We start from the raw sequence: 23141 nt of genomic DNA, 5'->3' as shown, positions 1-23141 counted from the left end.
GGAGATGGGGCAGAGGAGCCAGAGGGAGGTGAGATCGGGAGAAGACGGCCTATGGGGACGGCTACCACAGCTCCGGCCACCTGACCCCTGAGAGACTCTGCCATGGGGCAGCCCAGGATACAGGAGCCATGGGGCAGCTCACCGGGCTGCCAGAGGTGCATCACTGGGAGCCGGCTGGGCTGGTTTGGCCACAAGGAGCCTAGGATATGGGGGACCCTCCATGGCACAGACAGCTCGACGGACATGCCAACCAGGGGGCTCTCGGTGCCGGCCGGACAGAGGAAATGTCCGGCTTCGGGGGAAGCTCAGGGCTTGGCAGAGACTCGGCCATGGATGGAGACGCTTTGTGGGGAGCAGCGCACACTGCTTGGGGTCAGCCGTGGGCAGGGCGCTGAGAAGGGAATTTGGATGTCAAGTGGGGTCTCTGCCTTGGGGGTGGGTGGAGGCAAGCTCCCACATTCCCCCCATCCCCTCCCTAAGCCCCAGCCCCCCATCTGCCCACTGTACCCCCAAATCCCCTCCCAGCCCCCTCAACTGCACCCTGCCCCTCATCCATTCTGTGCCCCATAGCTACAGCCCCCAAATCGCCACCAAACCCCTCAGTCACTCCCCCTGCCCCCTATAGCCATTCCCCTGTCCCCTAAAACTGGCTGGGCCCATGGGTCTGAGCCGGGGAATGGTGTGAGGGAGGAGGCGGGATACCGGGCTAGATGGGCCCATGGGTCTGACCCAGGGCTGCTGGTCAGATCCTTCTTTCTAGCTCGGTTCCCTCCAAGTCTGGGCCCCTCTGGGACAGCTCAGAGCCTGGGTCTCTCTGGGGCCAGCGCCCCACTGCAAGGCTCTGGCGGATTTTCCTTAGTCGCCAGCGTGAGGAGACGGCTGAGTGGGGAGCTCGGCGTGGGTCTGGGCAGGAAGCCAATTAACACAGGATGAGAGAAAAGGGCTCCCTGTGTGTCCGTCTGTCTTGGCGCCCCACCAGGCCCAGCCAGGATTGTCGAGGGGGAGCGCCCCCTGCTGGGCCCCCCACCTTGCTCCCTGCAGCACAGCGCCTCCTACTGCCTCACAGGGGCCAGCCCTGCCTGCCAGGGGAGCGCGGGGTGGGGTGGCCAATGGGAGGGCAGCCGCGGGCGCGTCACGGTTTCCTTTTGCTGCTCGGTGCGAGAGGAAGTGGGCAGAGCAGACGCGGCCAGGTGCAGCCAGAGCTCAAAGCAGCGTAGACGCCGCCATGGTGAGCACCCCACGGCGTATCCCCGGCCCTCCTGCCCCACTGCCCGCAGCACCCCCTGCTGGGCGAGGCCAGGGCTAGGGGAGCCAGGAGCTTCTCCTCAGCCAGCGCCTCTGCCCTGCGCCCCCACAGTGCCCCCTCCTGGGCTGTGCTGGGAGCCAGGACTCCTGGGTTCTCTCTGGGCTCTGGGAGGGGAGTGGGGTCTGGTGGGTTAGAGCTGGGGGGCTGGGAGCCAGGACTCCTGGGTTCTATCCCCAGATCAGGGTGGAGAGGGGCCAGGAGCCAGGACTCCTGGGTTCTCTCCCAGGCTCTGGGAGGGGAGTGAGGTCTGGTGGGTGAGAGCTGGGGGGGCTGGGAGCCAGGACTCCTGGGTTCTATCCCCAGATCAGGGTGGAGAGGGGCCAGGAGCCAGGACTCCTGGGTTCTCTGCCCGGCTCTGGGAGGGGAGTGAGGTCTGGTGGGTTAGAGCAGGGGGGCTGGGAGCCAGGACTCCTGGGTTCTCTCCCCAGCTCTGGGAGGGGAGTGAGGTCTGGTGGGTGAGAGCGGGGTGGGAGCCGGGAGCCAGGACTCCTGGGTGCTGCTGCTGGTCTGAGGGCCCCAGACCCAGGCTCTCTCTGTCTCAGGATAAGGAATATGTCGGGTTCGCCACCCTCCCCAACCAGCTGCATCGGAAATCTGTGAAGAAGGGATTCGACTTTACTCTGATGGTGGCAGGTAAAGGCTTAAACCCCATATGCCGCTACAGCCCCCCCACTCTAACCCACCTGCCCCCACTCCACTCCCAGAGCTGGGAGAGAACCCAGGAGTCCTGGCTCCCAGCCCCCCTTGCTCTAACCACCAGCCCCCACTCCCCTCCCAAAGCCGGGGACAGAACCCAGGAGTCCTGGCTCCCAGCCCCCCTGCTCTAACCCACTAGACCCCACTCCCCTCCCAGAACTGAGAGAGAACCCAGGAGTCCTGGCTCCCAGGCCCCCTGCTCTGACCCACTAGACCCCTCGCCCCTCCCAGAACAGAGAGAACCCAGGAGTCCTGGCTCCCAGGCCCCCTGCTCTAACCCACCAGCCCCCACTGCCCTCCCAGAACTGAGAGAGAACCCAGGAGTCCTGGCTCACCCCCGCCCCTCCCTGCAGGGGAGTCTGGGCTGGGGAAGTCAACGCTGATCGACAGCCTGTTCCTGACGGATCTGTACAAGGATCGGACCCTGCTGGATGCCCAGGGTGAGTGGGGGCGGGACCCAGGGCTGTGTGAGGGTGGGGGGGAGGCAGAACCCCAGGGGGTATTGGGGGTGAGTGAGGAGGCTGGTGTGGGGCGGGACCCAGAGGTGTGTCGAGGCTGCGGAGTTGGGTGGGGTGATCTGGGGGTGTAGTGGGGTGAGTGAGGGGGCTGGGGGGTGGGGAGTTGGGGGGGTGAGTCTGGGGGCACGAGAGGGGAGGACAGGAGCCAGGAGTATTGGCTGTGGAGTTGGGTGGGGTGATCTGGGGTGTAGTGGGGTGAGTGAGGGGGCTGGGAGTTGGGGGGTGATCTGGGGGTGTAGTGGGGAGAATGAGGGGGTGGGGAGTTGGGGTGAGTCTGGGGGCACGAGAGGGGTTGGGCAGGAGCCAGGAGTATTGGCTGTGGAGTTGGGTGGGGTGATCTGGGGGTGTAGTGGGGTGAGTGAGGGGGCTGGGGGCTGGGAGTTGGGGGGTGATCTGGGGGTGTAGTGGGGTGAGTGAGGGGGATGGGGGATGGGAGTTGGGGGGTGATCTGGGGGTGTAGTGGGGAGAGTGACGGGGTGGGGAGTTGGGGTGAGTCTGGGGGCACGAGAGGGGTTGGGCAGGAGCCAGGAGTATTGGCTGTGGGGTGATCTGGGGTGTAGTGGGGTGAGTGAGGGGGCTGGGGGCTGGGAGTTGGGGGGTGATCTGGGGGTGTAGTGGGGAGATTGGGGGGGTGGGGAGTTGGGGGTGAATTGGGGGGTGAGTTGGGGGCACAGGAGGGGCAGGGCAGGAGCCAGGGGTGTACTGGGATGCGGCTGGAGTGGGGCAGCACCCAGGGGTGTATCGGGGTGGGGGGAGCCAGGCCCCCGCCCGGCACTGACCCCGTCCCCCCCCCAGCGCGCATCCCACAGACCCTGGTGATCGAGCGACGCGCTGTGGAGCTGGAGGAGGGCGGCGTCCGGGTGAAACTCACCGTCGTGGACACCCCGGGCTTTGGGGACGCTGTGGACAACGCTGACTGGTGAGGGGGGGGGGCGGGGGGCACACTTGCCCAGGCCGGTCCATAGTGGACTATATTGACCGGGAGGGGGATAGGGGAAGGATGGAGCAGTGCATTGTGGGATACACTCACGAAGCCCCCTCCTTTCTTCTCCCCCAGACCAGTCCCAGTTGGGAGACCATAGAGGACTGTATAGACTGGCAGGAATGGGGAACTTTTGAGGGAGTGGCAGAGCAGTGCATTGTGGGAACCCCTTACCAACCTCCCCCTTCCCCTGGGCTGGTCTCAGCTGAGGGCCCATACTGAACTATACTGACCAGTACAGTAGAGATCCTGGGAGGGGAGGAGAGGAAATTCGTGGGGGAAGGGCAGAAATTGGGAGCATGGGGGTGGGGTGTGTCAGTGCAGTGCATTGTGGGACACAGGCTCTAACCCCTCCCCAGGCCTGGTCCTTGCTGGGAGTTGATACTGGACTATATGGATCAGCAGGGATCCTGGGGGACGTTATGGGAGGGAGGGAGGCTGTCAGAGCACTGCCTTGTAGGACACAGACTCTAACCCCTCACAATGGGCATCCCAGCTGGGGGGGTCCATACTGCCCTATATAGACCAGCAGAGACTGAGGTGTGGGGGGGAGAGGGGAGATTTGGGCCTGGAGAGGGGCTGGTGGAGCAGTGCACTGTGGGAGACCCACGCTAACCCTCCCCTCCTCTGCTCCCCCGGGCTGGTCCCAGCTGGGGGTCCATAGTGGACTATATTGACCAGCAGTTCGAGCAGTTCTTCCGGGACGAGAGCGGGCTGAATCGGAAGAACATCACAGATGGGCGAGTGCACTGCTGCCTCTACTTCCTCTCGCCCTTCGGCCATGGGTACGGGGGCTGCTGGGCCTGGGGGGCACTGGTGGTTGTGGGGGCTGAGACAAGGCAGGGGAGCTTTGGGGTGCATTGGGGCACTGGGAGGGGGTCACATGGGGTGCTGGGGATTGGAGGTGTACTGGGGGGGTCCTCTCGGGGCACCAGGGGACACTAGATTATTTGGGGGTCACTTGGGAATGTGGGGGTGCTGGGGGCACATAGGGACCCTTGGTGGGCTGAGGGACGGTGGGGGCACTGGGGGGGCACTGGAGGGATGTGGGGGGCACAGAGGCTATTTGGGGGTGCCTCACTCTCCGCCCCCCCCAGGCTGCGCCCCCTGGACGTGGCGTTCCTGCGGGCCGTGCAGCACAAGGTGAACATCGTGCCGGTGATCGGCCGAGCCGACGCGCTGACCCCCCGGGAGGTGGGGGCCATGAAGGAGAAGGTGAGAGTTGGGGGGGCTTCTAGAGGGGGACAGGCTCCCCCAGCCCACGTGTCCCATATCCCCCTGCACCCCAAATAGTGCCCCATCCCAACCCATATCCCCAACCCTCTTCATGCACCCCAAATTCCCCATGATTGCCACAGCCCCCTGCACCCCAAATTCCTCCCCAGTCCTCACAGCCTGCCCCGGTGACCCAGATTTCTCTCCTTGCACCCCAAATTTCTCCCAATCCCAACCCTCTTCCCTGCACCACCATATCCCTCCTCAACAGAAAGCCCCTCCCCCTGCACCCCAAGTCCCTCCCAATTTGAAGCCACACCCCCACACCCTAAATTTGCTGCTCAACCCCACATCCCTCTGCACCCCAAATTTCCCTCCATGTATCCCAATCCCAGCCCACATCACCCTGTACCCCAAATTCCCCCGATTCCCCAACCACATCTTCCTGTACCCTGATTTCCCTGGTGACCCCCTCCATCCCTGCTGAACCCCCAGGCCCCTGGCTTCTCCCACAGGGGTGGAGGATGGGTCTGTGTTGCTCATGAGGGTTTTAGGGTGACACTTGCCCCCCAACACCCCCAGATCCGGCAGGAGCTGGAGGAAAATGCCATCAGCATCTACCAGTTCCCCGACTGCGACTCAGACGAGGACGAGGAATTCAAGGCCCAGGACGCGGAGCTGAAGGTGAGAAGGGCCCAGCACGGGGGGGGGGGAGGAGAGAGTTGGGGGGGCTACAGGAAAAGGGGGGCCCTGGACACCCCATGACCCCCCTTCCTCTGCTTCCTCCCCCTCCCAGCGCAGCATCCCGTTCGCCGTGGTTGGCTCCAATGACATCGTCCGGGAGACCAAGGAAAAGGCTTTCCGGGGCCGCACGTACCCCTGGGGGGCGGTGGAAGGTAGGGGGCGCTGGGGGCCTCGGTGGGGCAGTAGGGGGCTGTAGGGGCATTGTGGGGCAGGGGGAGTGTAGTGAGGGGCTAGGGAGCGCTGGGGGTCAGCTGGGCACCAGGGAGTGGGGGGATAAGTAGGGGGTGCTGGGGTCATTGGCTCACACGGGGGGGTGTCAGGGGGCACTGGGTAGCACCAGGGGAAGAGGGGGTCAGTGGGGGGTGCCAGGGGTTGGTAGGGGACACTGGGAGGCAGATGGGTCAGTGGGTAGTGCCTGGGAGTACCGGAGGTCAGAGGGGTCAGGGGGTCAGTGTGGGGCACCAGGCAGAAGAGTTGGGGGTGCACTGGGGTCAGAGGGGGGAACTGCAGGAGGCCAGGGGCAGAGGGGGTGCCAGGGCACAGAGGGGTCAGTGGGGGGCACCAGGAGTCAGAAGGGGTCAGTACATGGCAGAGGGAGGTGCCAGGGGGCAGAGGAGTCAGTGAGGGGCAGAAGGGGGATGCTGGGAGCAGAGGGGTCAGTGGGGGTCACCAGGGGGCAGAGGGGGTTAGTGGGGAGCAGAGGGGGTTAGTGGGAGGCAGAGGGGGGTGCCGGGAGCAGAGGGGGTCAGTGGGGGGCAGACGAGGGTGCCGGGGGAAAAGGGGGTCAGTGGGGGGCACCAGGGGGTCAGTGGCGGGCTGAGGGAGGTGCCAGGAGCAGAGGGGGTCAGTGGGGGGCAGAGGGGGTCTGTCGGTGGAGGGAGATGCCAGGGGCAGAGAGGGTCAGTTGAGGGCACCAGGAGTCAGAAGGGGTCAGTACATGGCAGAGGGAGGTGCCAGGGGGCAGAGGGACCAGTGGGGGAGGCCAAGGGCAGAGGGGGGTGCCAGGACCAGAGGGAGTCAGTGGGGGACACCAGGGGGCAGAGGGGGGTCAGTGGGGGGCATCAGGGGGGTGCCAGAAGGAGAGAGGGTCAGTGGGGGCATCAGGGTGCAGAGGGGGTCAGTGGGGGGCATAGGGGGGCACCAGGGGGCAGGGGGGGGTCAGTGGGGGCACAGGCAGGTGCCAGGAGCAGAGGGGGGTCTGTCGGTGGCAGGAGATGCCAGAGGGCAGAGAGGGTCAGTGGGGGGCACCAGGGGGCAGAGGGGGTCAGTGGGGGCACAGGGGGGTGCTGGGAGCAGAGGGGGTCAGTGGGGAGCACCAGGGGGTAGAGGAGGTCAGTGGGGGGCAGAGGGGGGTCTGTCGGTGGCAGGAGGTGCCAGAGGGCAGAGAGGGTCAGTGGGGGGCACCAGGGGGTCAGTGGGGGGCATAGGGGGCACCAGGGGGCAGAGGGGGGTCAGTGGGGGCACAGGCAGGTGCCAGGAGCAGAGGGGGGTCTGTCGGTGGCAGGAGGTGCCAGAGGGCAGAGAGGGTCAGTGGGGGGCACCAGGGGGTCAGTGGGGGGCATAGGGGGGCACCAGGGGGCAGAGGGGGGTCAGTGGGGGCACAGGCAGGTGCCAGGAGCAGAGGGGGGTCTGTCGGTGGCAGGATATGCCAGAGGGCAGAGAGGGTCAGTGGGGGGCACCAGGGGGCAGAGGGGGGAGCAGCAGCCCCAGGACTCTGTCGTCCCCCAGTGGAGAACCCGGCGCACTGCGACTTCCTGAAGCTGCGCACGATGCTGGTGCGGACGCACATGCACGACCTGAAGGAGGTGACCCAGGAGATTCACTACGAGAACTACCGGGCGCAGTGCATCCAGAGCCTGAGCCGCGTGGGCGCCCGCGACCGCGCCAGCCGCATGTGAGCCCGCGCCGGGGGGGCCGGGAGCCGCGGGCAGAGCTAGGAGCAGGGATGGGGGGCAGCGGGGATGGGGGGCAGCAGGCAGAGCTGGGAGCAGGGATGGGGGGCAGCGGGGATGGGGGGCAGCGGGGATGGGGGGCAGCAGGCAGAGCTGGGGGCAGGGACGGGGGGCAGCGGGGATGGGGGCAGCAGGCAGAGCTGGGGGCAGGGATGGGGGGCAGCGGGCAGAGCTGGGGGCAGGCACAGGGACAGCGGGGATGGGGGGCAGCAGGCAGAGCTGGGGGCAGGGATGGGGGGTGGTGAGGATGGGGGAAGCAGGCAGAGCTGGGGGCAGGGACGGGGGGCAGCGGGGATGGGGGCAGCAGGCAGAGCTGGGGGCAGGGATGGGGGACAGCAGGGATGGGGGGCAGCGGGGATGAGGGCAGCAGGCAGAGCTGGGGACAGGGACAGCAGGGATGGGGGGCAGCAGGCAGAGCTGGGGGCAGGGATGGGGGGTGGTGGGGATGGGGGAAGCAGGCAGAGCTGGGGGCAGGGACGGGGACAGCGGGGATGGGGGGCAGCAGGCAGAGCTGGGGGCAGGGATGGGGGGTGGTGGGGATGGGGGAAGCAGGCAGAGCTGGGGGCAGGGACGGGGACAGCGGGGATGGGGGAAGCAGGCAGAGCTGGGGGCAGGGATGGCAACAGCAGGGATGGGGGGCAGGGACAGGGGGCAGCGGGGATGGGGGCAGCAGGCAGAGCTGGGGGCAGGGACGGGGACAGCGGGGATGGGGGGCAGCAGGCAGAGCTGGGGGCAGGGACGGGGGGCAGCAGGCAGAACTGGGGGCAGGGACGGGGACAGCGGGGATGGGGGGCAGCATGCAGAGATGGGGGCAGGGACGGGGGGCAGCAGGGATAGATGGGGGCAGGGACGGGGACAGCGGGGATGGGGGGCAGCAGGCGGGGATGGGGGCAGGGACGGGGGGCAGCAGGCAGTGCAGGGGGCAGGGATGGGGGGTGGCGGGGATGGGCGCAACAGGCAGAGTTGGGGGCAACAGGGATGGAGGCAGCCGGGCTTGACATGAACCTAGGCACAATGGGGGCCACTCAGCCCCACCTCCCCCTGACCCATCTCCTCCCCCCAGGAAACTGTCCCGGCAAAGCGCCACGGAGCTCCCGCTGCTGCCGCTGGAGACGGAGAAACTGATCCGGGAGAAGGACGAAGAGGTGAGCAGGGCACAGGATTTTGGGGGGAGGGGGGCTGCCCTCCATTACACCCAGCCCCTGCCCCAGTGGGGCTGCATCCCAGCGCCGGCTGAGGGGTCCCCCATTCCCAAGCAGCCATGTCTCACCTCTCCCCCCTTGTCTTGCTCCCCCCAGCTGCGCCGGATGCAGGAAATGCTGCAGAAGATGCAGGCCCAGATGCAGCAGAGCCAGGGGGAGCAGTCGGCTGCCCTGTGAGGATTTCGGGGTCCCCCCGGGGGCACTACCCCACATGGAGCAGCAGAAGGGACGGGGGCAATTCTCTGGGGCAGCCTGCTAAGCAGCACTCGCAGCCCCCCAGATCCCTGCTCGCCAGAGCCCCCCAGGCTCCTAAATTCCCTGTTTCCACAATCACCCCATGTTCTCCCCCTTCCTGGCTTTGCCCCTAATGCCTCCTTCAATAAACTCACCCCGTGTTTGCACCACTGCTCCCTGTGTCTGTTTGGGGGAGCATGACCCCCCTTCTTTTTGGCCCACAGCAGCACACTTGTGGGGAGAGGGGAGCCCCCAGAATGGACACAACAGAGAACCGGGCCTCCCCCAAAAGAGAAGGTTTTTATTACTTAAAAACACCAAGAAAGAGAGAGACTCAGGGCTGAACTTTGGGGGGCCCTGGGTGACAGGTGGGGCGTGGGCTGGGATGGGATGGGGGGTTGATAAACTGGGGGCACAGGGGGTTGCTGTAGGTATGGGGGAGCTGGGGGGTGCTGAAGTGGTGGGGTTGGGGGGACACACCCCATCTCTCTGCACAGTTTGAGTCGTCTGTCTGTGCCCGGCCGTCAGTCCTGGGGGCAGCAGGGGTCCGTGGGTCCGTCCCGGCGCTGGGCGTCCGTGGGGCCGGCCTGGTAGTGGGTGTACTTGCGGGCCGAGCCGTGGGCGCGGTCGGCCGGGTACCGGGCCCGGTTCTGGTCCAGCTTGCGCAGGGCGGCGCGGGGCAGGTCCACCCGGCACTGCTGGGCCAGCGACACCAGGTAGAGCAGCACGTCGCTCAGCTCCTCAGCCAGCGCCGCCCGCTCGCCCGGCGCCCAGCCCGGCAGCCCTGCCCGCGCCTCGGGGTCCGCCCGCCACTGGCTGCAGGGAGAGACGCACGCCGGGGTCACGAGGGCCGGGGGGCGCCGGGACGGACAGACCCCGACCCAGGGCGGGGGGGGCGCCGGGACAGACACACCCCGACCCAGGGCAGGGGGGCGCCGGGACACCAACAGACCCACCCCCGACCTAGGGCAGGGGGGCGCCGGGACACCAACAGACCCACCCCCGACCCAGGGCGGGGGGGCGCCGGGACACCAACAGACCCACCCTCAACCTAGGGCAGGGGGGGGCGCCGGGACACCAACAGACCCACCCCCGACCCAGGGCGGGGGGGCGCCGGGACACCAACAGACCCCGACCCAGGGCAGGGGGGGGCGCCAGGACACCAACAGACCCACCCCCGACCCAGGGCAGGGGGGCGCTGGGACACCAACAGACCCACCCCCGACCTAGGGCGGGGGGGCGCCAGGACACTGACAGACCCACCCTGACCCAGAGCGGGCGGGGGGGGCGGCGGGACAGACAGACCCCGACCCAGGGCTGGGGGGGCACCGGGACACCAACAGACCCACCCCCGACCTAGGGCAGGGGGGGGCACCGGGACACCAACAGACCCACCCCCGACCTAGGGCAGGGGGGCGCCGGGACACCAACAGACCCACCCCCGACCTAGGGCAGGGGGGCGCCGGGACACCAACAGACCCACCCCCGACCTAGGGCAGGGGGGCGCCGGGACACCAACAGACCCACCCCCGACCTAGGGCAGGGGGGCACCGGGACACCAACAGACCCCGACCCAGGGCAGGGGGGGGCGCCGGGACACCAGCAGACCCCGACCCAGGGCAGGGGGGGGCGCCGGGACACCAGCAGACCCCGACCCAGGGCAGGGGGGGGCGCCGGGACACCAGCAGACCCACCCCCGACCCAGGGCGGGGGGGCGCCGGGACACCAACAGACCCACCCCCGACCCAGGGCGGGGGGGGGCACCGGGACACCAACAGACCCACCCCCGACCTAGGACAGGGGGGCGCCGGGACGGACACACCCCGACCCAGGGCGGGGGGGCGCCGGGACACCAACAGACCCACCCTGACCCAGAGCAGGCGGGGGGGGGCAGCGGGACAGACAGACCCACCGACCCAGGGCGGGGGGGCGCCGGGACACCAACAGACCCACCCCCGACCCAGGGCAGGGGGGCACCGGGACACCAACAGACCCACCCCCGACCCAGGGCAGGGGGGCACCGGGACACCAACAGACCCACCCCCGACCCAGGGCGGGGGGGCACCGGGACACTGACAGACCCACCCCCGACCTAGGGCGGGGGGGCGCTGGGACACCAACAGACCCCGACCCAGGGCAGGGGGGCGCCGGGACACCGACAGACCCACCCTGACCCAGAGCGGGCGGGGGGGGCAGCGGGACAGACAGACCCACCGACCCAGGGCGGGGGGGCGCCGGGACACCAACAGACCCACCCCCGACCCAGGGCAGGGGGGCACCGGGACACCAACAGACCCACCCCCGACCAAGAGCGGGCGGGGGGGGGCAGCGGGACGGACAGACCCCGACCCAGGGCGGGGAGGGCGCTGGGACACCAACAGACCCACCCCTGACCCAGGGCAGGGGGGCACCGGGACACTGACAGACCCACCCTGACCCAGAGCGGGCGGGGGGGGGGGCGGCGGGACGGACAGACCCACCCCTGACCCAGGGCAGGGGGGGCGCTGGGACACCCCCCCACCCCAGGTGCCTGGAATTGTCGGGTGCAGCCACTAGGCGGCGACACTGTTCAAACCCCCCAGCCCCCACCCCGGACAGTGTCACAAGTGCCCCGGGCTCAGCCTGCCCCTGGGGTGTCTGTGGGGGGGGGTCAGGTCTGTCCCTCCAGCCCCCCCCCCTCCGCACACTCACAAGAGCTCGGCCACTTCCCCCACTTCGCCCACCAGCGCCAGGAGCAGTTTTCGGGGCTGGTGGAACCGGCCCCACCCCCGCTCGGCCACGAACTCGGCCTGGAGCCGCCGGCTGGACAAAGAGAAGGGGGGGGTCAGAAAAGTGTGAGCAGCTGGGCTGCGGGTCGGGAGTGAGGGGCACCGGCAGGGCTGGGGGGACAGGGCTGGGCTGGGGGGGCTGCGGGTCGGGAATGAGGGGCACTGGCAGAGCTGGGGGGGCCGGGCTGGGCTGGGGGGGCTGCGGGTCGGGAATGAGGGGCACTGGCAGAGCTGGGGGGAGCCCAGGGCTGGGCTGGGGGGGCTGCGGGTCGGGAGTGAGGGGCACCGGCAGGGCTGGGGGTGGAGGGGGCAGGGCTGGGCTGGCAGGGGCTGCAGGTCGGGAGTGAGGGGCACCGGCAGGGCTGGGGGGGCAGGGCTGGTCTGGGAGGGGGCTGCGGGTCGGGAGTGAGGGGCACTGGCAGAGCTGGGGGGGCCGGGCTGGGCTGGGGGGGCTGCGGGTCGGGAGTGAGGGGCACTGGCAGAGCTGGGGGGAGCCCAGGGCTGGGCTGGGGGGGCTGCGGGTCGGGAATGAGGGGCACCGGCAGGGCTGGGCTGGCAGGGGCTGCAGGTCGGGAGTGAGGGGCACCGGCAGGGCTGGGCTGGCAGGGGCTGCAGGTCGGGAGTGAGGGGCACCGGCAGGGCTGGGCTGGCAGGGGCTGCAGGTCGGGAGTGAGGGGCACCGGAAGAGCTGGGGGGGCAGGGCTGGGCTGGCGGGGGCTGCAGGTCGGGAGTGAGGGGCACCGGCAGGGCTGGGGGGGGGCAGGGCTGGGCTGGCGGGGGCTGCAGGTCGGGAGTGAGGGGCACCGGCAGGGCTGGGGGGGGCAGGGCTGGGCTGGCGGGGGCTGCAGGTCGGGAGTGAGGGGCACCGGCAGGGCTGGGGGGGTAACTCACATGTCCTCCAGGGAGGGGTCAGCGCTGAATGTAAATTCCCCGGGGGTCCCCCCCTCTGCTCCAGGGTCTTCAGCTTCGGAGATCTTGAGATGAGACTGCGCCCCCTGCAGGAGCCGGAGGGAACAAGTGACCCCAGAACCCCAACTTCACCTGGCCCTGCCCCCCACGCTAGTGTCTGGGACCCCAAACACACCGTGGGGGGCCCAGCATTTGGGGTCTGCGCACCAGTCACCTGGGAGGCAGGGCCGGGCTGGCAGGGGCTGCGGGTCGGTAGTGAGGGGCACCGGCAGAGCTGGGGGGGGGCAGGGCTGGGCTGGCAGGGGCTGCGGGTCGGGAGTGAGGGGCACCGGCAGAGCTGGGGGGGCAGGGCTGGGCTAGCAGGGGCTGGGGGTCGGGAGTGAGGGGCACCGGCAGAGCTGGGGGGGCAGGGCTGGGCTAGCAGGGGCTGTGTGTCGGGAGTGAGGGGCACCGGCAGAGCTGGGCGGGCAGGGCTGGGCTGGCAGGGGCTGCGGGTCGGGAGTGAGGGGCACCGGCAGAGCTGGGGGGGGCAGGGCTGGGCTGGCGGGGGCTGCGGGGCGGGAGTGGGGGGCACGGGCAGAGCTGGGGGGGCAGGGCTGGGCTGGCAGGGGGCTGCGGGGCGGGAGTGAGGGGCACCGGCAGAGCTGGGGGGGGCAGCGCTGGGCTGGCAGGGGCTGCGGGGCGGGAGTGAGGGGCACCGGCAGAGCTGGGGGGGGCAGGGCTGGGCTGGCGGGGACTGCGGGTCGGGAGTGAGGGGCACCGGCAGAGCTGGGGGGGGCAGGGCTGGGCTGGCAGGGGCTGCGGGTCGGGAGTGAGGGGCACCGGCAGAGCTGGGGGGGCAGGGCTGGGCTAGCAGGGGCTGCGGGTCGGGAGTGAGGGGCACCGGCAGGGCTGGGGGGGGCAGGGCTGGGCTGGCAGGGGCTGCGGGTCGGGAGTGAGGGGCACCGGCAGGGCTGGGGGGGGCAGGGCTGGGCTGGCAGGGGCTGCAGGTCGGGAGTGAGGGGCACCGGCAGAGCTGGGGGGCAGGGCTGGGCTGGCAGGGGCTGCGGGTCGGGAGTGAGGGGCACCGGCAGAGCTGGGGGGCAGGGCTGGGCTGGCAGGGGCTGCGGGTCGGGAGTGAGGGGCACCGGCAGAGCTGGGGGGGCAGGGCTGGGCTGGCAGGGGCTGCGGGTCGGGAGTGAGGGGCACCGGCAGAGCTGGGGGGGGCAGGGCTGGGGTAGCAGGGGCTGCGGGTCGGGAGTGAGGGGCACCGGCAGGGCTGGGGGGGGCAGGGCTGGGCTGGCAGGGGCTGCAGGTCGGGAGTGAGGGGCACCGGCAGAGCTGGGGGGCAGGGCTGGGCTGGCAGGGGCTGCGGGTCGGGAGTGAGGGGCTCCAGCAGAGCTGGGGGGGCAGGGCTGGGCTGGCAGGGGCTGCGGGTCGGGAGTGAGGGGCACCGGCAGAGCTGGGGGGGGCAGGGCTGGGGTAGCAGGGGCTGCGGGTCGGGAGTGAGGGGCACCGGCAGAGCTGGGGGGGGCAGGGCTGGGCTGGCAGGGGCTGCGAGTCGGGAGGGAGGGGCACCGGCAGAGCTGGGGGGGCAGGGCTGGGCTAGCAGGGGCTGTGGGTCGGGAGTGAGGGGCACTGGCAGAGCTGGGGGGGGCAGGGCTGGGCTGGCAGGGGCTGCGAGTCGGGAGGGAGGGGCACCGGCAGAGCTGGGGGGGGCAGGGCTGGGCTGGCAGGGGCTGCGGGTCGGGAGTGAGGGGCACCGGCAGGATGGGGGGGGCGGGGCTGGCCCCAGAGAGGGGAAAGGCCCCAAACTCCCCCCCCCCCGCACCTGGCTCCCCTCCCCGCGCGCCCCCGCCATGCCGCCCTGGAGTCCCAGTACCGCGCAGCCCGCCCCGTCCAGCCAATCAGAGCAGGAGCCTACCCCGCCTGGCCAATGGTCTCGCCCGACCGGCGGCGCAGCCAATCAGGACGCCCGGGGCAGGGGAGCGCGGAGCGAGGTTGTACCGAGCATGCGCAGTGACGCTACTGACGCGGCTGCCCGGCCGCTGCCCGGCCGGCGAGTCTCGTGCCCGCTCCGTGCAGGTGGCACGTGGGGGGCGGGGTCTGAGCGGGGGCGGAGCCATTGCAGCCCCCGCCCCTGGGGGACCGGATGTCCCGACTTCCGGGTCCTTTTCTTATACCGGCTCCGACTGCCCCCCCGCCCCCCCGCATTTCACGTCTGCTGCCTGGGCCCCCCGGCCCCCCCCCCGCCCCCCGAGCCAGTGCGGGTCCCCTGCACCCCGGTGACACCCCGCCCTCCCCGCCCCCAGAGCCGGCCCCTCCCCCAGCCCCCCCCCCAGTGCCGGCCCCTCCCCCAGCCCCCCCCCCCGTGCTGGCCCCTCCCCCCGCCCTGCCCCCCGCCCCCAGAGCCAGTGCGGCTCCCCTGTCCCCTGGTGACGCCCCCCGCCCCCAGTGCTGGCCCCTCCCCCAGCCCCCCAGTGCAGGCCCCTCCCCCAGCCCTGCCCCCCCGCCCCCCAGTGCCGGCCCCTCCCCCCACCCTGCCCCCCTTTCCCAGTGCCAGCCACCACGGTCCGCACTGACCTGTGGGGTCAGGGGATGATGGGGGGACTCGGGGACAGGAGCGATGGGGGGAGGGGAATCTGGGGAGGCAGTGGGGGCTGGGTGTGAGTGGGGCAGTAGGGGCCAGGAGCAATGCGGAGGGAGTCCACAGAGGCAGTGGGGGGCCAGGGGTGATGAGGGGGTCCGCGGGGGCCAGGGCATCATTTTCCCTACGGCCGATCCAGGCTGTGCGGGCGTTGAGGGTGGGTGACTGCCCGGGGTGTTGCTGGAGGGTGCCCTGGCCGTCCCCAAGAAGCTGTGCATGGCTGTGATGGCTGGGGGGGGGCCCTGTCATTGTGCCCCCCGCCATCAGCAGCTGCCCATTGCCTGCGGCACTGCTGATCAGCTGGTGATGATGCCAGCCCCCCAGGTGGGGATCATACTGGGATGTTTCCAGCTCTCTATAACTCAGCCATGTGTGTGCAGCTGCGCAGAGCGGGGGGCTGTCAGGACCCCAGAAACGCCCAGACCCAGGGGTCCGGCAGGTTCCATCCATGCTTTTGTCTGGGTGTGGGTGTGTATTTGCCTAGCCAGGTTTTGTTATGGGTCATCCCTCTGGCAGCTCCCGCCCGCCCTGCTGATTCACCTGAGGCCTGAGCCAGTCAGATCTCAGGAGCGGGGAAATGTTAGAAATTAGCCCAGCCGGGTCCCACGAGTGGCTCTTCGTCCCCTGCAGGAGCCAGCGCCTGTCTGCTGTGAGGGCTGCGTTTGGTGCCGACACTGAGGATTTGGGAAAGGAGCTGACGCACTCAACAGCAGGAGAAGCCAGGTGTGTCCAGTATATATTGTGCCTGTGGGATGCAGAAACAGGCCTGTTCCTCACGGCTAAACCGGGGTGTGTGTTTGCAGTAGGGTGACCACACCTCAAGTGTGAAAAATTGGGACAGGGGGTGGGGAGTAATAGGAGCCTATATAACAAAAAGACACAAAAATCAGGACTGTCCCTATAAAATGCAGACATCTGGTCACCCAAGTTTGGAGCGACGGAGGCGCTGGAGCTCGCCTGACGTCACAGCGCAGTAGGGGAACAGGCCCGAGACAGAGTATCAAACATAAGCCAGCTCTCAAGGGTTTGTGGGCACTCCGTGTTTTTTTCCTAGTGTGCTGGATGAGCTCCTCTGCAATGGAAAGGAGGAATAAAGAAATACGCTGCTGTTCTTTCAGGGTTTTACATCCACGAGCCCTGAAACTCCCTGGCAGAATACTTTCTAAGCAGTCTTGAAAAACACAGACATGGGGGCCGGGTCCTTTCTGCTCCAAAAAGTTGCTTTTTCTCAAGTGTTATCTCCTAGGGACTGGGATGATGTCACCTAAGCAGTTTGTCACAGCTAAAGTGTCACTTCTGACTTCGTGAGTAATAAACGTCACGGACGTAAGGCTGTGACACCGCGCACCTCGAAGTAGCCCCCCGAGCCCTCACTGCGAGATGCTGATGAGATGGCTGGTACAACGCCTGCCTTGTGAGGGCTCTTTGTTAAACTCTTGCTCGGTTGAACGTTGATCTCCTGTTGGCTTGTGTGTGCTGTCGTTGGATGGGAAGTTATGAATAGAGTAGAACCGCAGAGTGACGAACACCAGTTCTGAACTGACTGGCCAACCACACACCCCTCATTTGGAACGGGAAGCGTGCAGCCAGGCAGCAGCAGAGACACCTGCCCCCAAGAGCAGACACGGGACGGTGCTGTGCTTAACACACATAAAGGGAAAGCAGCATTTTGCTTTGGCACAGGAAAGTTTCCAAGCTGGAGACGTCAGTGTTCAGTTGTGAACGTTTGAAGGGACAAACCCTAATGTTTGGTTCAGCATTAGGAATGTTTCAGAGGTCAGAACAACCTCCCTTCCCTAGGTCCTGGGGGTTTGTAACTCTGAGGTTCTACCATTGCCAAGAGCTGCTGCTGCTGAAAAATGTGAGGTAGGGAACGCCGGCACCCAGCCTTTCAGTCCAAACAAAGGAGCAGCCCTGGCTGGCCAGACGGGCGTGGATGGCCCATCAGAAAAGCTCCACTCTCCCCGAGGCCCCTTAGAGATGGCCCAGTGTGAAAGGCTTGTGGGTTGGGAGGGGTCAGGGGTCCCATAGTCCAGGTTGCACCCTGGGGACCCCCTCCCAAAGATAACTCAGGCTTTGTGAACCCATGCAAGAGTGGGCTACTGACCTTGTGCTTAACAGCTCGTGTCTCCACTCCCTTTTCTCTGGTGAGATAACTACCCTGCCAGGACCACCTACGCTGTGCACCCTGCAATAGACTTCTGACGGACCCAAAGATTTAGGGTCTCCTGGCTAAGTACCTTCACAAAAACTCTAAAATCCCTTTGTGCTTTTTAAATGTTTGTCATGCCTGTGATCAGCGTGACACTGAGATGTGTACGTTATATGGGTTGCTTTATTTCAGAGTCTTCAGCATTTCTGAAAACTGATTTTGCCAAAAAAGCTGGACAAGGCCAAACCCTCCTTGTAATAGACAGCAGTATGGCGGGTAAGGAGAAGGTTTCTCTCTATATTCTGTTGTTTTCTGACCAGTGTCTTCAAACACCCCTGCTTGTGAAATTCACATTCTTGGGCAGTTAAATTTCCTGCCTTGAAATTTTCTCTGATTTTACTTGGTTAAAATCTTACAGGAGATCTCATGATTTCAAATGTGATTCCATTTCCATGGATCTTAGGCAGCCAGACTTTGTAAGCTACAAATACTTCAAACTTAGACAGGTAGCTCAAATTTACTTCTGTTGCTCTGTGAATGCTGCGTGGTTGAGTATGGCTTACCCTGGTTACATGTGCACTATTTTACCTACTAAATAAAATCTGATTGTTGTATGGCTAGATATTGCATGTTTGCCATTGTGTAAATGTTAACAGTGTGAAATGTTTTCTTCTGTGAACAATACTCAGGGAAATCCTTCGAGGAAAAAATCGCCTGGGTGTTGGCATTAAAGAGGAGAAACAAGTACCCGGAAGGAATGAATAAAGCTGGCAGACTTAATCTGCGTCGATTTGCTGCCAACTTTTCTTTGGAAGGCAAGCGAGCCTTTTCTTCATGTAATACCAACTCAGAATACAATGGACTTTTCGGCATGTAATTTATGGTCCCAATGCCCCAACACTGGGTTTCTTTGGAGCATTCACCTGACCGTCACTAGACCACGGTTAGGTTTTTTTCACATTTCCCAGAACATCTCCTGTGTAACACACATTGGCGCCGTAACGAACATGTGTGTCAGTTACACGGCAAAGGAGTATAAATTATAAATATGACCAAACAAATCCCAATTGTTTAACTTTATTTCTCAAGTACCTGATCCAGTGTATCCACAAACAACCACAATCCGTAGACGTTCACCGAGCAAGGATTTCTAGTTTAAAAAGACTTTTCAACATCTAATTACAACCAGATATTGAAATTCCTCCCTCCACACTTTGTATTCAAGCCCTGACGAGCCATACAGGGTTCAGATATCTTTGATATGCATATGCCTTATCATTAAGGCTAAGATTTTGCAACACATATTTTTAGTAAAAATCCCAGACAGGTCACAGGCAATAAAGAAAAATTCATGGAAGCCTGTGACCTGTCCCTGATTTTTACTAAAAAGATGCACAAGCAATTGGGGAGCTGTGGGGCCTCTACACCACCCCTGGGGGCCTGGCTGGGAGCTATGGGGCATCCCCCTGCCTGTGGCTCCCAGCTGTGGGGTGCCCCAGACGCCTGCAGAGACTCCAACCTCCTGGGAGCTCAAGTCACGGAGGCCTTTGTAAGTCATGGATTCCGTGACCAAAGCGTGGCCAAAGCGTGACCAAGGCATGGCCAAAGTGTGGCCCTACTTATAATGAACCGGTGAGCAGGGCCGCCCCTCCCCATACGCAAAGTGCGCAGCTGCGTCGGGCACCAGGGGATCTGGGGAACCACATTGCCTGGTGCCCTGCACAGCTGTGTGCAGCTCCAGCTCCAGCCCCGTCTCGTTCCCCATGGCCCTGTCCCTGCTCTGCCCCAGCCCTGCCCCCATTCTGCTCTGCCCCCTTCCCACCTCTGCTCTCCCCTTGCCCCGCCTCTTCCTGCCCTGCTCTGCCCCAGCCCTGTCTCTTCCTCCAGCCCTGCCCCCACTCCACCCCTTCCCCAAAGCCCCCACCCTGCTCTGCCCCACCTCTTCCTGCCATGCTCTGCCCCCGCCCCACCTCTTCCTGCCCTGCTCCGCCCCAGCCCCCCCCACCCCTTCCCCAAAGCCCCTACCCTGCTCTGCCCCGCCCCACCTCTTCCCACCCCTGCTCTGCCCCAGCCCTGCCCCTACCCCACCCCTTCCCCAAAGCCCCCACCCTGCTCTGCCCCCCCCATCTCTTCCCACCCCTGCTCTGCCCCAGCCCTGCCCCCGCTGCCCTGAGCTCTGCAGCAGGGTCGGGCCGCCCTGCCTCCCAAGCCAGCTCCCCTCCCCAGAGGCCTGCCCCCCCCGCACCCTCCGCAGGGGGGCTGCGTAGGGCCCCAGAGTAGCTAGGGACGGCCCTGCCGGTGACTTTGGAAATATCTGGTATTTGCTTATCTGATCATCCGTGTCCCCCTTCTCTGATCAGCAGATGGGACACTTTTCCGTACTGGCAAAGGGAGAAAGGTCATCGTCGTGCACACCAGGAACCGAGCCCTGGAGCTCTTCGAACAGCATCACGGGGGTCCCTGGGGCGGACACCAAGGAATCTTTAAAACAAGAACCGCGCTGACCACCCGATACTATTGGCCTGGGATGACGAAGGACATCGTCCAGTGGGTCCGTAATGGAACCAGACCCTGCCCATTGTCACGAGCCGTGGCAGTGCCGATTTGAACTGGGCTGTGCAAAGCCACGGTTCCCACACGCGCCATGAAAATGTAAATGCCTTTCCCGTGCGATCGTCTTGTCGTACGAGAACGTTAATGTCGCTGTGTGGTTCCATCCCAACTAGGTGGAGCAATGTGTGAAGTGCCAGAAGGGGAGAAAAGCTGTAACTCTGCACACCCCCGTGGAAAGCAAAACGGACACCCCCGTGGAAAGCAAAACGGACACCCCCGTGCAAAGCAAAGAGGTGAATTTTGGACTTGGAGGCATCTGCTATGTAGCTTCTGAAATGTCTTTTACACCCACATCGGACAGAATTTGCTACCTCTGGAGGATGGGAAATGGGGACCCCTCGCCTGGTGCTGGGATGTGGCCCCTCTGGGGCAGTGGAGGCCTGGGCTTCTGGGGACCTCTCGCCCGGCGCTGGGACGCAGCCCCTCTGGGATGGGTGTGGGCTGGGCACATGGAGTCCCCTTGCTTGGTCCTGGCAGGGTCGGTGCTTCCATTAGGCGACCCTAGGCGATCGCCTAGGGCGCCAGGATTCGGGGGGTGGCATTTTGCGTGTTCCCCACGGGGCGCATGGGAGCTTTGGGTTCTGCTCCCGTCGCGCCGCTGAAGAAGGACCTCCGCCGATGTGCAGCAGAAAACAGCAGCAGGCAATTGAGCTACCGTCGACGCTTCGGCAATGACTGCCGCTGTCGCCTGCAGCATTTTGGCAGAGGATCCTTCTTCGGCGGTGCGAGAGGAGCAGAACCGGAAGCTCACGCACGCCCCGTGGGGAGTGCACAAAATGCCAACCCCCCCACCCGAATTCTGCCTAGGGGGCCAGAAACCCTGGCGCCGCTCCTGGGTGCTGGGATGTGGCTGGCTCTGGGGTGGGGGTGGGGGGCTGAGTACATGGGGACCCCCTCCCCTGGCGCTGGGACGTGGCCCTTCTGGGGCAGCGGTTGGCTGGGGTCATGAGGACCCCTCGCCTGGCACTGGGACGTGGCCCCTCTTGGGGGTGGTGGTGGTGGAACCGTTTATACTCTGTGTGAAGTACATCCTAGCTGTTTTCTCAGACCCCCGCCCCCCCTGGCCAGTCCCACCTCCTGGCCAGCCCCTTCCACACCCCTGCTCCTTCCACGCCAGGAAGTGTGTCCTGCTCCAGCTCTCTGTCCAGCTGCCCCTTGCTCCCGGACTCCACTGAGTGGCGGTGGCAGGTAAGATCCCTCCCATTCAGGGGGTCCCCGGCCCCCAAGTCCCAGGCCCGGGAGCTCCGGGTCCATGGCAGTGGAGTGGGAATTCCTCTGCCCTATTTGTTTGCTCTGGGACAGATTGGGATGGACTTTGCCTTGTGCTGGGGGAGGGGGTTTCCTGCAAACAAGCCGGGGGCGGAGGGGGAGATGCAGACAGGATCCTGGGGTGGCGAGAAGAGCTAGGCGTGAACCCCTTCTCTGTCTTCCCTTGTGGAATGGGGGGAGGCACCCAGGAGTCCAGAGGAAAAGGGGGAGCTGGGGGCACTGGCTGTAGGGGGAGCTCCTGGCTGATCCAGCCCCAGCTTCTTCCAAGAGGGGACGCTGAGGGGAGGGAGTAGGAGTGCTGGCTTTGAGGGGAGCTACCGGCCTCTCCCAGCAGGGTTGCACTGGCTCTGGGAACAGTTCCCCTCTTCCTCCACTCGGTGGTGCCATAAAGATGTCCCACCTTGTAGGAGCAGCTTACGCTCTGGTATGTCTTCTCCCCAACGCCTCTATGGTTTCCTGTTGCAGACCGACGCCATGACGTCCCGCCTGGATCTCTCCCACCTCCTCCCACCCCCCCGCTTGCGCCAGCTGGTCCAGGACTGGCTCCAAGAGGATGCCCCGGCCTTCGACCCCGCCGGCTGTGCGGTGGGGGAAGGCCCGGAGTGCGCTGTCCTCCTCTGCAAGTCTCCCGGGGTGTTGGCTGGCTGCCCCTTCTTCGATGCCATCTTTACCGAGCTGGGCTGCACTGTGGAGTGGTTCCAGCCCGAGGGGGCCTGGCTGGAGCCTGTGGCCCGCGTGGCCGAAGTCCGCGGCAAAGCCCGCCACCTGCTGCTTGGGGAGAGGACTGCTCTGAATTGCCTGGGACGGTGCAGCGGGGTGGCCACGGCCGCGGGACGGGCCTGCCGGCTGGCGCGGGAGGCCAGCTGGCATGGGCAAGTGGCCGGGACAAGGAAGACCACGCCAGGTTTCAGGCTGGCAGAGAAGTACGCCCTGCTGGTGGGGGGAGCTTCGGGCCACCGCTATGACTTGGGCAGTCTCATCATGCTGAAGGATAACCACGTCTGGGCTGCGGGAGGAATTGCCCAGGTAAGGGAGCGGGCCTGGGAGTACTGTGTGTGTGTGTGTGGGGGGGGTCTCCTACCCGGATGCCTGGGTCCCATTACCCTCCCAGTCTCTGGGAGCGCTGTGGGGCCCCCTATGAGAGCCATCAGAGATGCCTGGATCCCATCCCCATCTCTGGGAGTACTGGGAGGCGGGGGTATGTGTCTCTTACCCGGACTCCTGGGTCCCATTCCCTGCCTGAACACACACTCTACTTCCAGGCTATCCAGGAAGCCCAGCGGGTGGCTGGCTTTCATCTGAAGCTGGAGGTGGAGTGTCGTTCACTGGAAGAGGCCCTGGAAGCTGCAGAGGCCGGATCTGACATCATCATGCTAGATAACTTCTCCCCAGAGGTACCAGGGAGTCTGGGGGCTAGCGGGTGGGGTGGGAGGACCCCGTAGCCCCTTCCCTTATAACTCTGCCCCTTGTCCCTCTAGGATTTGCATCCCGCCGCCAGTGCGCTGAAAGCCACCCATCCCCGGGTGATAGTGGAAGCCAGTGGGGGGATCTCGGAGGAGAATATCTCCCAATTCTTCGGCCCGTGTATAGACATCCTTTCTCTGGGATGCCTCACCCAGTCATCCCAAGCCGTGGATTTTTCCCTCAAAATCTGTCGGGAGACACCAGTCCAGAGAGATTTTGCCTTCTAAGACCATAAGCCCCAATTTTCAGGGCAGAGTGTGAAATTTTAGCTCAGTGGAATCAAAGGTCAGGGAGTTTCACAGATTAACAGATAAAATTTTCTAGTTTCTTCCATGTACAGTATGCTGTTTTGATTTTCTCACTTTGAATCTTTCCTTAGAACCATCAGACACTACATTTCCTAACCTGGGGTTGAAATTTTAAGCTCTGTAAACTCATGTGTTGGGGAGTTCCACTGGCTACTGGTTAAAATCATCTTCCTTCTAAAATGT

At 65.5% G+C, this 23141-nt stretch overlaps 3 protein-coding genes across 14 annotated transcripts; 2 read left to right on the top strand and 1 right to left on the bottom strand.

Moving 5' to 3' along the window:
• The first annotated feature begins 5 nt into the window (after nucleotides 1-5).
• SEPTIN1 (septin 1) lies at nucleotides 6-9016 on the top strand. 2 transcript variants are annotated; one of them, XM_030547809.1, is made up of 11 exons: nucleotides 6-372; nucleotides 1849-1939; nucleotides 2356-2442; nucleotides 3316-3439; nucleotides 4153-4287; nucleotides 4600-4717; nucleotides 5300-5401; nucleotides 5514-5613; nucleotides 7190-7355; nucleotides 8477-8558; nucleotides 8712-9016. In XM_030547809.1, the coding sequence occupies exons 1-11, from the start codon at nucleotides 103-105 to the stop codon at nucleotides 8790-8792; spliced, it is 1356 nt and encodes a 451-aa protein (XP_030403669.1). In that variant the 5' UTR covers nucleotides 6-102; the 3' UTR covers nucleotides 8793-9016. The 2 variants fall into 2 exon arrangements, with proteins under 2 accessions (XP_030403669.1, XP_030403671.1); XM_030547811.1 differs by lacking the exon at nucleotides 6-372 and adding an exon at nucleotides 1138-1228.
• A 119-nt stretch (nucleotides 9017-9135) lies between these two features.
• Nucleotides 9136-14393, bottom strand: DCTPP1 (dCTP pyrophosphatase 1). The gene is made up of 4 exons (XM_030547812.1): nucleotides 14337-14393; nucleotides 12509-12612; nucleotides 11541-11651; nucleotides 9136-9665 (listed from the first exon to the last, which is right to left on the bottom strand). The coding sequence occupies exons 1-4, from the start codon at nucleotides 14364-14366 to the stop codon at nucleotides 9374-9376; spliced, it is 537 nt and encodes a 178-aa protein (XP_030403672.1). The 5' UTR covers nucleotides 14367-14393; the 3' UTR covers nucleotides 9136-9373.
• Nucleotides 14394-15047: 654 nt separating this feature from the next.
• On the top strand, nucleotides 15048-22983 carry QPRT (quinolinate phosphoribosyltransferase). Of its 11 annotated transcripts, none has more exons than XM_030547804.1 (9): nucleotides 15048-15941; nucleotides 17497-17580; nucleotides 17994-18119; nucleotides 19668-19855; nucleotides 20031-20150; nucleotides 20965-21105; nucleotides 21652-22212; nucleotides 22449-22580; nucleotides 22665-22983. In XM_030547804.1, the coding sequence occupies exons 1-9, from the start codon at nucleotides 15905-15907 to the stop codon at nucleotides 22875-22877; spliced, it is 1602 nt and encodes a 533-aa protein (XP_030403664.1). In that variant the 5' UTR covers nucleotides 15048-15904; the 3' UTR covers nucleotides 22878-22983. The 11 variants fall into 11 exon arrangements, with proteins under 11 accessions (XP_030403664.1, XP_030403662.1, XP_030403661.1 ...); XM_030547802.1 differs by having other exon boundaries at nucleotides 15049-15476; nucleotides 15783-17580; XM_030547801.1 differs by having other exon boundaries at nucleotides 15049-15620; nucleotides 15783-17580.
• The last annotated feature ends 158 nt before the right edge of the window (nucleotides 22984-23141 follow it).

Source organism: Gopherus evgoodei, unplaced genomic scaffold (assembly GCF_007399415.2).
Source record: "Gopherus evgoodei ecotype Sinaloan lineage unplaced genomic scaffold, rGopEvg1_v1.p scaffold_71_arrow_ctg1, whole genome shotgun sequence".
Taxonomy (NCBI): domain Eukaryota; kingdom Metazoa; phylum Chordata; order Testudines; family Testudinidae; genus Gopherus; species Gopherus evgoodei.
Note: the sequence above shows the minus strand (reverse complement) of the source record. Positions and strands in the feature narration are given on the sequence as shown.